This window comes from Carlito syrichta, unplaced genomic scaffold (assembly GCF_000164805.1).
Source record: "Carlito syrichta isolate Samal-C Ts95f unplaced genomic scaffold, Tarsius_syrichta-2.0.1 Scaffold304253, whole genome shotgun sequence".
Taxonomy (NCBI): Eukaryota; Metazoa; Chordata; class Mammalia; order Primates; family Tarsiidae; genus Carlito; species Carlito syrichta.
The window spans coordinates 307,274-322,214 of NW_007248349.1; the positions used below are offsets into that span (position 1 = coordinate 307,274).

General features: G+C 40.2%; 1 protein-coding gene across 1 annotated transcript in view; it reads right to left on the minus strand.

The window, feature by feature from the left end:
- NAA25 (N(alpha)-acetyltransferase 25, NatB auxiliary subunit) overlaps window positions 1-14,941 on the minus strand; it is an 81,482-nt gene that overhangs the window by 41,191 nt on the left and 25,350 nt on the right. The window contains exons 6-11 of the mRNA XM_008059557.2: window positions 13,925-14,032; window positions 11,841-11,919; window positions 9,718-9,829; window positions 9,067-9,156; window positions 5,679-5,848; window positions 2,775-2,887 (exon numbers count right to left, since the gene is read on the minus strand). Coding sequence (XP_008057748.1) covers window positions 2,775-2,887; window positions 5,679-5,848; window positions 9,067-9,156; window positions 9,718-9,829; window positions 11,841-11,919; window positions 13,925-14,032 — 672 coding nt within the window. The remainder of the gene's footprint in view (window positions 1-2,774; window positions 2,888-5,678; window positions 5,849-9,066; window positions 9,157-9,717; window positions 9,830-11,840; window positions 11,920-13,924; window positions 14,033-14,941) is intronic.

Below are 14,941 nucleotides of genomic sequence, written 5' to 3' on the forward strand. Positions count from 1 at the left end.
AGACTCCGACTCAAAGAAAAAAAAAAAAAAGTATATGGTTCTCCATGCTGATATATAACTGATTTACACTGATTCACTCACATTAAAAACTCCTATTGCATAACAACTAAATACAATACAATCTAGTACCCTGGATTAAATATTGGAACAAGAAAAGATGCTTAATGGAAAAACTGTTGAAATCCAAATAGAGTCTAGAGATTAGTTAATATGAAAATTATCAATGTCAGTTTCTTAGTTTTGACAAATATTTCATGGTCATTTAAGATGTTAACATTTGGCTGGGATCAGTGGCTCAGCCTGTAATCCCAGCACTTTGGGAGTCCGCGGGTTCAAGACCAGCCTGGGCAACTTGGAGAGCCCTCATCTCTATAACTAAAATCAAAAATTAGCCGGGCGTGGTAGCACACACTTGTAGTTCTGGCTACTTGGAAGGCTGAGGCGGAAGGATCGCCAGAGCCCAGCAGGTCAATGTGAAGTGGTCATGAGTGTGCCACTGCACTCCAGCCTGGGCGATGGAGTAAGACTCCAACTCAAAAAAAAAAAAAAAAAAAAAAAAGTTAACATTCACGAAAGCTGGGTGAAGGGTATATGATAACTCCCTGTGCTATCTTCTCTATAAATTTAAAGTTAACGCAAAGTGAAATTTTTTTAAAAACCCTAAGACTTTTAAATTTCAGACTGTTTCAACAGGAATAATGGTTTCAAATCATTAGTGATTAGCCTATAGATGTCAGCATATCAGAGACAAGACATTAGTGAGATCTCATCTCTACAAAAAAAAAAAAATATATCAAAAAATTAGCCACACATGGTGGTACAAGCCTGTAGTCCCAGCTACTTGGAAGGCTGAAGCAGAAGGAACACCTGAGCCCAGCAGGTCGAGGCTGCAGTAGCCATGAATGTGCCACTGCACTCCAGCCTGGGCGACACAGTGAGACTCTGACTCAAAAAAAAAAAAAAAAATTGGGGGCAGGTAGCAACACAAAGGGTACCAGATATACTACCAGGGGAAGGAGGGTCAGTGGGAAGCCCAAACTTCACCTGCATGAAGCCTACCTAGGTAGTTAATACTCACTTGTACCCCACATCTCTATAATATAATAAAATAAAATATCAAAACTTGCCAAGAGGATAAAAGGACAAGCCATAGACTGGGAGAAAATATTTCAAAACGTATAGCTAATGAAAGGACTTGTATTTAGAATAAATAAAGAACTCTGTCAACTCAATAGTAGGGAATATTCTATTTTATGGAATGAAGTGCTGCCCAATTCTCAAAAATTTTGAAATATAAAAAAACTCAACAATAAAAAACAAACAGCAAATCAACTAGAAACTGAGCAAAAGGCACTGACATTTCTAAAGAGGACATGCATATAGCAAACAAACACATGAAATATCATTACACACTTACCAAAATGGCTAAAACAAAAATAGTGGCAACACTTAATGCTGATGAGGATGCAGAGAAACTGGATCACTCACTTACTGCTAGCAAGAATTTAAAATGAAAATCACTTTGGTCACTTCATAAAAAAACTAAATATGCAGCTACCCTAAGACCCAGCAATTGCATTACTGAGCATTTTTCTCAGAGAAATTAAGACATGTTTATGCACAAAAAACCTGCACACCAATGTTCATAGGAGCTTCATATATAATGGCCAAAAAGTAAAAATACTCAGATGTCCTGAAACAGATGACTGGTTAAGGAAATCAGGATATAGCTATATCACAGAAGACTATTCAGCAATAAAAAGGAATGAATTACCAATATATGCAATAACATGAGTGACTCTCTGGGGAATTAGGCTGAGCCTGTCTCAAAGGTTACACATAGCATAATTCCATTCACTTAACATTCTGAAAATAACAAAATTATAGGGATGAAAAATATACTAGCTGTCCAGAGATAGAGATGGGGAAGGTACAAGGAGGTGGATATGGGTATTAAAGGATTATTATCTTGACTATGGTCATGGTCACATAAATCCTTAAGCATCACATACTACACTAAACACACACACACCACACACATGCATACACAAATAAGTGCATGTAAAACTGGTAAAATCTGATAAAGTTCTGTGGATGGTATCAATGTCAACTTCCTAATTATGATATTATACTATAATTATGCAAGATGTTGCTACTGGGGCAAATTGGATGAAGAATATATGGGATCGCTCTGTGTTATTTCTCCCAACTGTATGCAAATCTACAATTATCTCAAAATAAAACATTAAAAAAAAAAGAAGAAGAAACCAATGATCTGTCAGGGGTCTACTCCCATCGTGGCTTAACATAACAGGTGGGGCTCGGTGGCTCAGCCTGTAATCCTAGCACGTTGGGAGGCTGAGGTGAGTGGATTGCCTGAGCCTACAGGTTCGAGACCTGGCTGGGCAACTTGAAGAGACCTCATCTCTACAACAAATCAAAAATTAGCCGGGCGTGGTAGCGTGCGCCTGTAGTTCCAGCTACTTGGAAGGCTGAGGCAGAAGGATCGCCGGAGCCCAGCAAGTCGAGGTTGCGGTGGCCAGGAGCGGGCATTGCACTCCGGTCTGGGTGACAGAGTGAGACTCCAACTCAAAAAAAAAAACATAACAACAAACTGTACATCCAATGTGCTAGTACATAGCGTCGTTAGATTGATAGGACAGTTAACATACCTCATATTCACCACATATTTTAGAAAGAAAACCCAAACATTTAACCTCTGTATTTCAATAAACAGAGGCACCCAACAGAATTCTGAACTGTACAGTACTTACTTTTGTACACTGTGTAGCAGGTAAGAGATCAACAAACACCTTAAGGTCTGTAAAACAACAAGGTTTATCCCCAAACTTTTTAAAATACTGGAACATTAATTCTTCTGGATCACCTAAGAGGGGAGAAAAAAACACTAAATCATTCATGGACTGAAGCAATTTCTAATTTAAGTGAGAGATCTAATTTGGAAACAGGTATTTCAATTAAATTAAAATTCTGCTGGAATGAGAGTGATGGCTGTAAGATGGCTTGCCAGTTTTAAAATATACAAATACTTTAAAAGTAAACTGAATCTTACAAACTCAGCTTACTTGCTATTATACTTACGAAATGTAAACCTTCTCATTCAGCTAAAATTTAAATAGCTAAGAAGTTTTTCACTAAATTAAAGTTTAAATAAAGACTTGGCTGAGCACGGTGGCTCACACTGTAATCCCACCACTTTGGCATTTGAGACCACAGCCTGGGCAACATAATAAGACTCCATCTCTACCAAAAACAAAAAATTCTTTTTTGAGTTGGGGTCTCACTCCATCGCCCAGGCCGGAATGCAGTGGTACACTCAAGGCCACTGCAGCATCAACTTGCTGGGCTCAGGGGATCCTTCCGCTTCAGCCTTCCAAGTAGCTGGAACTACAGGCATGCACTATCACATCCAGCTAATTTTCTGATTTATAGTAGAGATGAGGTCTTGCCAAGTTGCCCGGGCTGGTCTCGAATCCGTGGGCTTAAGCAATCCTCTTACCTCGGCCTCCCAAAGTGCTGGGATTACAGGCTTGAGGCACCGGCCAAAAAAAATATTTTTTAAAAATGAGCTTGCCATAGCTACCTACAGTCATAGCTACCCAAGAGACTAAAGTGGAAGTCCATGACTTTGAGGCTTCAGTTAGCTATGATTGTGCCATTGCACTCCAGCCTGGGCAACAGAATGAGACTGGTCTTTAAAAATAAAAAATTTTTTAAAAAACTTTAAGTTTAAATGCAAACATTAAACAAACATGCTTTTCTCCACAACAGTTCCTAATCTACTTAAGTAGTATTAAGTAGATGCTAACTAAATGAAAGGTAATGTTAGTTAACAGGCACACCAACAGAAAAGAAAATAAACAGGAAGAGCCACAAGCCAATGATTTACTCTAACAAGTCACTCACCATAGAAAATTTAAGCCTGAATACACAGAAAGTTACTGGCTCATTTTTTTCCTCAAATTAAAAGCAAAAAATAAAAATAAGTTGGGCATGGTGGTGTGAGCCTGTAGTGCCGCTATTTGGAAGGCTGTGAGGTTACAGAAGCCAAGAGCATGCTACTGTACCCAAGCCTGGGCAACAGAGTGAGACTCTGACATGTACCAAAAAAAGAGAAGGAAAGGAAAGAAGCAAGAAGGCAAACAAGTAAGAAAGAAAGAAACTCTTAAATTGACATGAGACTTAGAAGTTAGTGTTATTTAACCTAGAGTCTTTGTAAGATTGTAGATCTTGGCTCCTATTCACATTTTTCTGGGAAGAGAGGCCTTAATCAAATTCTCATAGGACTCGGTGATATAAGACACTAAGAATCACTCGCTGATCTGGAAGAAAAAATTTTGTGGCAACCAGACAAATTCAAAAATTGGTAAGATGTGGGCAGATGAATGGGAAGAGAAAAATACGTGATGTATAAAGCCAGTGTCAAGGCAGATCCAAACACTTTTTCTAACCTGCTTTGGGGAAAAAAGCATTTTTTTGGAAGTCTAACAATATTTTTTTGAAAATCATATAAAAATTTTTATTTGCAATTCTGGAACTAGCACAGACTGAGGTTACTAAGGTAGATGCAAAGAAAGAAGTCAACAAGGAATTCAAAGTGACTGTGAATAGCCTACTAAGTAAGGGAATGACTGAGATAAGTCCATGGTTTATTTTTAAATGAGCTGCGAAGAGCATGAATTAGATGGACAGATATTCTATAATCAACTTTTCCTACGGACCAAACTTTCATAATGATGAGTGAAGGAAGAAAAAGTTTATTTGGAACATTGTCTTTAAAAATGAAGCTGTCGGCCAATGCTTTGCTAAATTCTGGCCGGGCTACATGGCTCTTTGAGCCATGGCTGCCATGTTTCCTAAGTTTTGGCCCCCTCCCCTACCTTGGGGAGGTTAATCTCCTCTCTCTCTTCAACTTACTTTCAAAATAAACTATATTTTCCAATCTAAAAATATATAAAAACAAAGCTATCTTAAATTTACTAAAATGTAATGTATAATTAAAATTTCAAGCCAATTCTTAGTATGAGCAAAGAATTACTGGTTTTTAGAGGGAACAGAGTAATTTTTCCAGCAAAATTGTGAACTAGCACAATTAAAACAACTTTCACTTATTGTGTAATAAGATCATAAAGAATATTTTATAAAAACATCTAAAATCTTGAGCAAATTTCCTGAAGACTTCTCTCAATGCTTTACTATCTATCCACATCATTCTTTTCTCCCATCTTTTCATTATCCTTATAAATTTTCTCTTCAGCTACGACTTGCTCTAATTCTGCCAAATAGTCTTTTGTTAATGGTTTTGTGAGTGCCTGGAGCAGAGTCTCAAGAAATCTTTCATGCACTTCATGAAACTTTTGCAAAACAGGCAATTTTACTTTGAAATTCATTTTGACTTAATTGTTGGGTTGGCAAAAGAATGACTAACAAAGACTCATGAAATGGGGAGAGATGCTAATGTTAAACCAAGTCAAATACGTGACTGAGGACAAATTTTATAAGTGATTCATTCTAGTAAATATTTACAGGTTATGAATACGTTTCCTTCCCAAACACAAATTTGCACTCTAGGCATCAGATAATAAATAACTATACTTGAGTACTAACAGCATCCCTATATCTTCTCCAGGGTTCCCAAATGTCATGTGGTGTCTTACCCAGTTTGTACTCATCGTTATATCCTTGCCTTCGTAAACGCCTAATCAGCTCCAGTTTAGCTAGATATGGTCCTCTGAGATGGCGAGAATTTTTAGATTCTTCTGTTATCCGATCTTCTATAAACTTCACAGCTTCTTCTGCAGAATAATGTACTTCTCCTTCTAAAGAGCTGAGTATAGACACATAAAAAAAGTATTTTATTGCCTCTATAGTCCTTCCCAAAGCTTAAAGTCAAGCCAAACTGATTTTAAGAAACAAATTAAAAAATAAGAAAAGCATTTTGAGGCCAAGCATGGTGATCCACACCTATAATACCAGCACTTTGAGAGATGGAGACAGGAGGATTGCTTGAGCCCAGGAGTTTGAGACCAGCATAGTCAACACAGTGAGACATAGTCTCCACAAAAAATTTTAAATTTAGCCAGGTATGGTGGTGTGTGCCTATAGTCCCAGCTACTTGGAAGGCTGAGACAAGAGAATCACCTAAGTCGAGGAGGTTAAAGCTGCAGTGAGCCATAATCACGCCACTGCTCTCTAGCCTGGACAACCGAGTAAGGCCCTGATTTAAAAAAAAAAAAAAGGCACTCAGATAATTATAAAACAAGGATAGGTGCGGTGGTTCACACCTAACTGCCTGAGCCCAGGGGTTCAAGACCAGCCTGGGCAACATAGTAAGATCTCGTCTCTACAATAAATCAAAAAATTAGTCAGGCATGGTGGCATGTGCCTATACTGGCTACTTGGAAGGCTGAGGTACCAGGATCACCTGAACCCAGCAGGTCAGTGCTGTGGTAGTTGTGATCATGCCATTGCACTCCAAACTAGGTGACAAAGTGAGACTCTTACTCAAAAAAATATATATGTGAAACAATACAAGATAGGCTGGGCTTGGTGGCTCACACCTTTAATCCCAGCACTTTGGGAGGTAAAGGCAAGAGGGCTACCTGAGTCCAGGGGTTCGAGACCAGCCTAGGCAAGACCTCGTCTTTACAGAAGGCTGAGGCAGAAAACTCACCTGAGCCCAGAAGGCTGAGGCTGCAGTAGTCACGAACATGCCACTGCAGTCCAGACTGGATGACAGCCTGACTCAAAAAATAAAACAATACAAGAGGGAACAAAAGAGAACTATGAGGATATTTTAACAGATAACATGTTATAAGACTACTCCCAATTTCAGTATGTGATTACTGCACAGTGATTTACCACCTCTATCTCCTTCTCAAAAAAAAAAAATAATAATAATAATGAAGGCCAGGAGCAGTAGCTCATGTCTGGAATCTCAGCATGATGGAAGGCTGAGGCTAAAGGACTACTTGAGACCTGGAGCTTGAGACCAACCTAGGCAACATACTGAGATCTCGCCTCTAGAAAAATGGAAATTAGCCTTAAAAAAAAGAAAAAGAAAAATAAATTAGCCATGAGCCTGTAGTCCCAGCGACTCAGGAGACTAAGGCAGGAGGACTGCTTGATGACTAAGGAGGTTAAGGCTGCAGTGAGCCATGACCACGCCACTGCACACCAGCCTGGGGTGACAGAGTGAGACCCTGACTCAAAAAAAAAAAAAAAGAAAGAAACTGAAAGAAAGAGGAAAAAGGAAAAAAAACGGAATTTTTCATGTAAAATATTGCCTAATAAAAACATAAGAAAATTTTATTTTATTGCCTGAAAAATAAAAGTTGAGAAAAATTACCTAACTTAGTTAATATTAGGAAGTAAGCATCAATTAATAACCGCATCCTAAATCTTATTTCTGTATTCACTCTTTAAAAAGATCCCATTTATATTTACTGTAGTATTGCCTATAATAGTAAAAAAAAAAAAGGGGGGGGGACAAAGATAAAAGAAAAATAAATCTGCAAAAATCCAAGTATCAACAATAGGGGAGAAGTTAAGTGAACTATGGCGCAAACCTTTCTAAAAAATGGAGTACTCATCTAGGCACAGTCGCTCACACCTGTAATCCAAGCACTTTGGGAGACTGAGGTGGGAGAATTACTTGAGTCAAAGAGTTGAGCCCGGTACATGATTGTGCCATTGTACTCCAGCCTGGGCAACTGAGTGACACCCTGACTCAAAAAAAAAAAGAATAAAAACAAAAACATTGCCTGAGCCCGCGGGTTCGAGACCCGCCTGGGCAACTTGGCGAGACCTCATCTCTACAATAAATCAAAAAATTAGCCGGGCATGGTAACGCGCGCCTGTAGTTCCAGCTACTTGAAAGGTTGAGGCGGAAGGATCGCCAGAGCCCAGCAGGTTGAGGCTGCGGAGGCCAGAGCGGCCACTGCACTCCAGTCTAGGTGACAGAGTGAGACACCAACTCAAAAAAATAAAAAATAAAAACAAAGTACCCTTAAGCCATTCACTAAAGAATGAAAGAGAGCTGTTATGGTGGCTCACGTCTATAATCTCAGCACTTTCTTTGGGAGGCCGAGGTGGGGGAATTGCTTGAGCCCAGGAGTTAAAGACCAGCTTAGGCAACATAGTAAGACCTCATCTCTACAAAAAAGTTTTAAAAATTATCCAGGTGTGTTAGCAGGCACCTGTAGTCTCAGCTACTCAGGAATTTGAAGCAGAAGGATCACCTGAGCCTGGGAGACTGAAGCTGCAGTGAACCGATCTTGTCACTGAAGTCTAGCCTGGGTAATAGAGTGACACTCAGACTCAAAAAAAAGAGAGAGAGAAAGAATGAAAGAGATCTATATGTATCATAAATGGAGAGATGACCAAGTTAGAATTTAAAGAAAATATGAAGTTGCAAATCATGTCTAATACAATCCTATTTTCATGTTAAATAATAAGAATAATTATGTCAGCATACAGACAGAAATAAATCTGGAGGAAAAGACACCAAATTGTTATCAAGAGTTATTTCTGGGTGGGGCATGGTGGCTCACACTTATAATCCCAGCACTTTGGAAGGTAGAGTAAGAGGACTGCCTGAGCCCATAGCTTTGAGAATAGCCTGGCCAACTTGGCAAGAACTCATCTCTACAATAAATAAAAAAAAAAAAAAAACGGGGCGTGGTGACACATGCCTGTAGTCCCAGCTAATTGGAAGACTGAGACGGAAGGAACACTTGAGCCCAGCAGGTAGAGGCTGCGGTAGCCGGAAGTGTGCAGCCTGGGCAACAACTCAAAAAAAAAAAAAAAAAAAAAAAGTTATTTCTGAAATGGTAAGTTAACTGGGAAGTAGCACACCATGTTTCTATACTAACAAGATTTTTACATTGAACATGTGTATTTTATAATTTAAAAATAGTAAAAAACCTTACTTTGATAGGAATATATTATTGACACAGAAAAAGAGAATTCAATTGGCCGATAATGAAATTCTTTTGCTACAATGTATAAGCGCACCACTGTAATGCAGGAAAGAAGACAACTTACTGTTCACCTTCAGCAGGAGGAATCCAGGCCTCTTCAATCAGTCGAAAGACAGAATCGAAATAAGTAAGATAGAACTGCCAGTCATCTGAGCTAAAATCAGATGGAATAACGCACAAAGGATTAAACCCAAGTTGTGAGAAATCTGCCTTAGGAACCATGACAAGCAACATATTTTCTAAGTTATATTTTGGCGGTCCACCTCTCCCTCTGGGTTTCCTCTACATTTTCCAGAGGCATTTTCAAACTAAAAACTTTTACAAGACTACTCTTTCCTTCAAGAAAATGACTAGATCTAAAAAACTAATATTCATAACAGAAAACTCCTCGCCTAAGCACATCCTAAATGGGGAAGGGGAAGAATGTTGAAGGAAGGAAACCCTCTCTTTAAGGCCAAAATGGAATTTGAGAAAAGACTGATTTTCAGCATTCATTCTCCAGCCCTAATATTCAGCAGCATGGTGGCACAAGTACCATTACACCTCTTTACTGAAAGATGAAATTTCCTTAAGGATTTTCAAAAACATCCAGGACACAAATAACTAAAAGAAAACTTTATCCCCAGAAATCTCAAAAATACTCAGAGATACACAAAATCAATAGGCCTCAAAGCCTCACTACAGTCTCATGGTACAAAAAAAAACATCTACTTACTTTTTTAGTAAGAGGCGCCTGGAAAGAGCATTGCACTCTGGCCACCTACTCAGTTTCTTGTACATAGCCATGCATTTATTTTCCCGACTCTGAATCTCACTTGTCAACTTCTCTACAATTAAAAGTTGTTAAAATTGATAAGTTAGTTTTATATTTGCTCAAAAATCAGAATAAAGTCCAACCACAAGAAGGAAATGTCAAAGAACCGTTTTATCTATAAAATACAAGGATCCAGAATATAATAGGATGAGGATCTTGTACAAAGGATATGCTAATAAAATCCCAACAGCATCTAGGAACTGGTAAATTTAGTTCATGGAAAGACTTCCCATCTATAAAGTTCCAAATCATCAAATAGGATTGGGCTACAACACAGTGAGCAAGGTGAAACATTGGAAGAAGATTTTAAAAAGAGTAGAGATGAAGCAAACTTTCTAAACAGCTGTGAACAATCCATAGTACTACAATCTAGTTGGAAAAAAAAAAACTGAACCAAAGAATTTTACCCATCTACAAGGAGGCTTAAGTTTATACAATAGGATACATTTAAAAAAATGTAAAAAAAAAATACAATTAAACTGCTACAGTTTTATACTATAATTTAGTAAAGAACATACTTATATGAAACAAAGTCTTTTTACTGACTGTAACTGACAAAAGATCTGAGGCTATTCATATAGTTAGTCACTGACTTTAAGAGTACAGTTGAAAACCCAGGTTTACTGAAACAGTAGCTGCATCTACAGGAGTGAGACTCCAATTCAATCAAAGAAAATCAGTAAAGAAGACCAGGCCAGGCTCAGTGGCTCAGCCTGTAATTCCAGCACTTTGGGAGGCTGAGGATTGCCTGAGCCTGCAGGTTCAAGACCAGCCTGAGCAACTTGACGAGACCTCATCTCTACAATAAATCAAAAATTAGCCAGGCATGGTCGCGCACGCCTATAGTTCCGGCTACTTCGAAGGGTGAGGCAGAAGGATCGCCAGCGCCCAGCAGGCTGACGCTGGGATGGCTGTGAGCATGCCACTGCACTCCAGCCTGGGCAACGGAGTGAGCCTCCTTGAGCTCAGGAGTATGTGTTTACAGTGAGCTATGACAGCACCATTGCTCTGCAGCCTGGGCAACAGGGGGCAAGACTTTGTTTCTTTAAAAAAAAAACAAACAAGCGGCCACACACAGTGGCTCACACCTGTAATCCCAGCACTTTGGAAGGCAGAGGTGAGAGGATTGCCTGAGACCAGGGGTTTGAGACCAGCCTAGGCACTTGGCAAGACCTCGACTCTACAATAAATAAATAAGTTGGATGTGGTGGCATGTGCCTGTGGTTCCAGCTACTTGGAAGGCTGAGGTGGAAGGGTCAAAAAAAGAAGAAGAATATACAGGAGGACAAGTAACTAGATGAGAGCATAGGGGAAGAAGGTTAGAGAGATCTGGAGCATGTTTCAGTCTTTGAATTTTCTAAAGGCATTAATTATTTTCACGTAAAAAAATTTTAGAGGCCGGGCTCGGTGGCTCAGCCTGTAATTCCAGCACTTTGGGAGGCCAAGGCAAGTGGACTGCCTGAGCCCGCGGGTTCAAGACCCACCCGGGCAACCTGGCGAGACCTCGTCTCTACAATAAATCAAAAACTAGCCGGGCGTGGTAGTGCGCGCCTGTAGTTCCGGCTACTTGGAAGGCTGAGGCGGAAGGATCACCGGAGCCCAGCAGGTCGAGGCTGCGGTGGCCGGGAGCAGCCACTGCACTCTAGTCTGGGTGACAGAGTGAGACTCCAACTCAAAAAAAAAAGAAAAATTTTAAAAAATAGATTCACAACACACAGAAAAGTGGGAAAGAAGCTAACAAAATGATCACAAATGATTCTGTATATTTTTTTCTTAGAAAAAATTTTTTTTGCGATGGAGTCTTGCTATATTAACCAGGCTGGTCTTGAACTCCTGTGCTCAAGCAATCCTCCTGTTTTAGCCTCCTAAATTGCTGAGATTACAGGTCTGAGATAATGCACCTAGCAAGTTATTTAATATGTGTATATCTTTATGTTTCTGTATGAGAAAAAAATTTTCCACAATAATAATTTTTCATAGTTTAAATAGGAAAAAAAAGCTTTAAGAAAACTTTTAAAAATTACCTCCTAATTTCCCTCTGATAACATCCAAGGCCTCCTGGTATTTTCCCAAACGTTCCAGGATCATATAATAAAGTTCAACCTTAAAGAAGAAAACAATTAAAAAGTGCGACTATTGAAACTTTTCGACAAGAAGAAGACAGTCATTTGTATGACTTTAGAAAGCTATTTAACAAATAGAAAGGACATATCTTCAAAAGAGATGAAACTGAGAATTGAAGCAGATGAGAGGCTGGGCATGGTGGTTCATATCTATAATCCTAGAATTTGGGAGGCCGAGCCTATGGGTTAGAGATCAGCCTGGGCCACTTGGCGAGCCCTCATCTCTACAACAAATCAAAATATCAGCTGGGCGTGGGGGCACTCGCCTGTAGTTCCAGCTACTTGGAAGGCTGAGGCGGAAGGATCAACTGAGCCCAGCAGGTCAAGGCTGCGGGGGCTGAGTGTGCCACTGCACTCCAGCCTGGGTGACAGAGTGAGACTCTGACTCAAAAACAAACCAAAAAAAGAAGCAGAAGACAGTATCTCCTCCATCTACAGATATCTCATCTATAGAGTACTTGCTCAGTCTTCATTATCTCTTGCTCAGTGTTCATTCTTCCCAAGTTGGGAGCTTCCAAAGCTTCACATTCACACAAAGGCCAAGAGTCGAGGAACCAGCAATCAAATGGGAATAAACAGCTCATAATATAGCAATATATTTTGTAACGCTATCAAAATCATGAAATCACAAAAGTAGAACTTAAATTACTTACTTCACTCTCTCTCTTATTTCCTCTCTCTGTCCCGTCACTCTCTCGCCTTTTCTCTCTCTCTCTCTTGCTTTTTCTCTCTGTCCCCACCACTCTCTTGTTAGCTCTCTCTCTCTCTCTTACTTTCTCTCACACTCCCCCCCCCCTTTGCTTTCTCTCTCTGTCCCCGCCACTCTCTTACTCTCTTGCTCTCTTTCTCTCTCGGTCTCTCTCTCTCTTTTTCTCTCTCTCGTCCTTCCTCGGTTACAGTCCCTCCATGTAACTGCCCCTTTAATAAATCTCTCAGTTCAGACGGCGTGGAGTCGTTACTGGCCCCCCCCCAAAACTTCTTTCATTGGTGCCGCGACTCAGATGGGTGTTCTCTTGCCTCTGTTTGGGTGTATTCCCGTGGGCGAGAGCCCCGACCCAGCGCCTGTAGCCACTCCATCCCTCCTGGACCGTCCCAGTTTTGAACGCGTAAAATGCATCCATCAGCGACCTTTGGATAGATATGTTCTCTTCCAGGTTCTCTATCTACCTCCACAGTCTGCTTCAAGACAGCAGGCTACTACCAACCTCGTGCCCGCTGGAGGAGTGGCCGGAACAAGTCGCCATTCTACATCTACAAGGGACCTTTATAGAACTCTCGCTTTCAGAAATCTTCACCTTCAGTGCCTATCTCTGGGCCCTGTTCTGGCTGGTTCTGTGCCCTTCCCCCACCTCACCCCACAACGCCCACATCCAGCAGGAAGCAGCCAGAGAGAGTAACGACGCCCCTCTCCCAAATAAACAGAAAAGGTGGGAATGAAAGGTGCAGACCACAGTCAGAAGGGCATCCCCAAGATGGCTCTGCCTCCCAAAGACAACAAAGGCCGTAAATTCCTGCCTCTCCAGTGCGTGCGCGAAACTTAAACTCATGTACAAACATTATCTCCCTATAGGAATGCTACCTCATAGTCTCCTCCAATAAGACTCAGGCACGGCACTGGCCTGCCCCTGCAAGGTTCATAAATATACCTTTCTCCCTGCATAACTCTCTCTCTCTCTTATTCCCTCTCTCTGTCCCGTCACTCTCTCGCCTTTTCTCTCTCTCTCTCTTGCTTTTTCTCTCTGTCCCCACCACTCTCTTGTTAGCTCTCTCTCTCTCTCTTACTTTCTCTCACACTCCCTCCCCCCCCCTTTTTGCTTTCTCTCTCTGTCCCCGCCACTCTCTTACTCTTTTGCTCTCTTTCTCTCTCGGTCTCTCTCTCTCTTTTTCTCTCTCTCGTCCTTCCTCGGTTACAGTCCCTCCATGTAACTGCCCCTTTAATAAATCTCTCAGTTCAAAAAAAAAAAAAAAAAAAAAAAATTACTTACTTCAGCCTCAGCTTCTATCTTGTCCTCTTTCACCATTTTTTCTACCATTCTCTCGGCAAGGGGCAGAAACATTGTTTTTGAGAGGTTTTCATCCTGTGCTGATATAGACTAAAGGAGGAATAATAAACATTTCACTCTAATTTTTCCCCTACTTGCACTATTTATATTAACATGCAGATCATTACTATGACTCTGGCACATAATTATCGACCCACTATGTTAAACATCAGACCTAACTTGAATTGCCAAGAGGATACATTAGAAAGTGGTTTCCTAGCTAGGCATGGTGGCTCATGCCTGTACTCCCAGTTACTTGGGAAACTGAGATGAGAGGACTGCTTGAGGCCAGGAGTTCAAGACCAGCCTGAATAATATATCAAGACCTCATCTCTACAAAGAATTTAAAAATTAGCTAGGTGGGGTGGTGTATGCCTGTAGTTCCAGCTACTTGGGAGGCTGAGGTAGGAAGTCTGAAGATCACTGAAACCTAGAAGTGTTAGGTTGCAGTAAGCCATGATGGTGCCACTGCACTCCAGCTCAGGCAACAGAGCAAGACCTTATAACTTTAAAAAAAAAAAAAAGTAAATTTTTTTACAAAAGATTTCTTTACTAAAGATTCATCATCCTTTGCATTCCTGAAATACAGAGCTTCCACAATATAACCTTTTAAATATGTCATTCATACATCTTTCTAAAAGTATGTAAAGAGGGAGTATGCCTATAAAGAATGCCATCAAGGATTTCAAAAGGAAAAACTTTCCAAATTTTTTTTTTAATATGTTCACATAGTAGAAGGGCAATGCCAACTCTTTCTATGTATATAGTTTATGAGTAGCTACGGCTACCGTAAATTGATAACTAAAATTAACACATATTATAAGGTTAACGTTGCCACATTCTGCTCAGAGCTCACCTAACACCCGTAAACAACGCTTTAAGGTACATAATATGCTTATTTTATTTTATTTTATTTTATTTTATTTTTGAGTTGAAGTCTCACTCTGTCACCCAGACTGG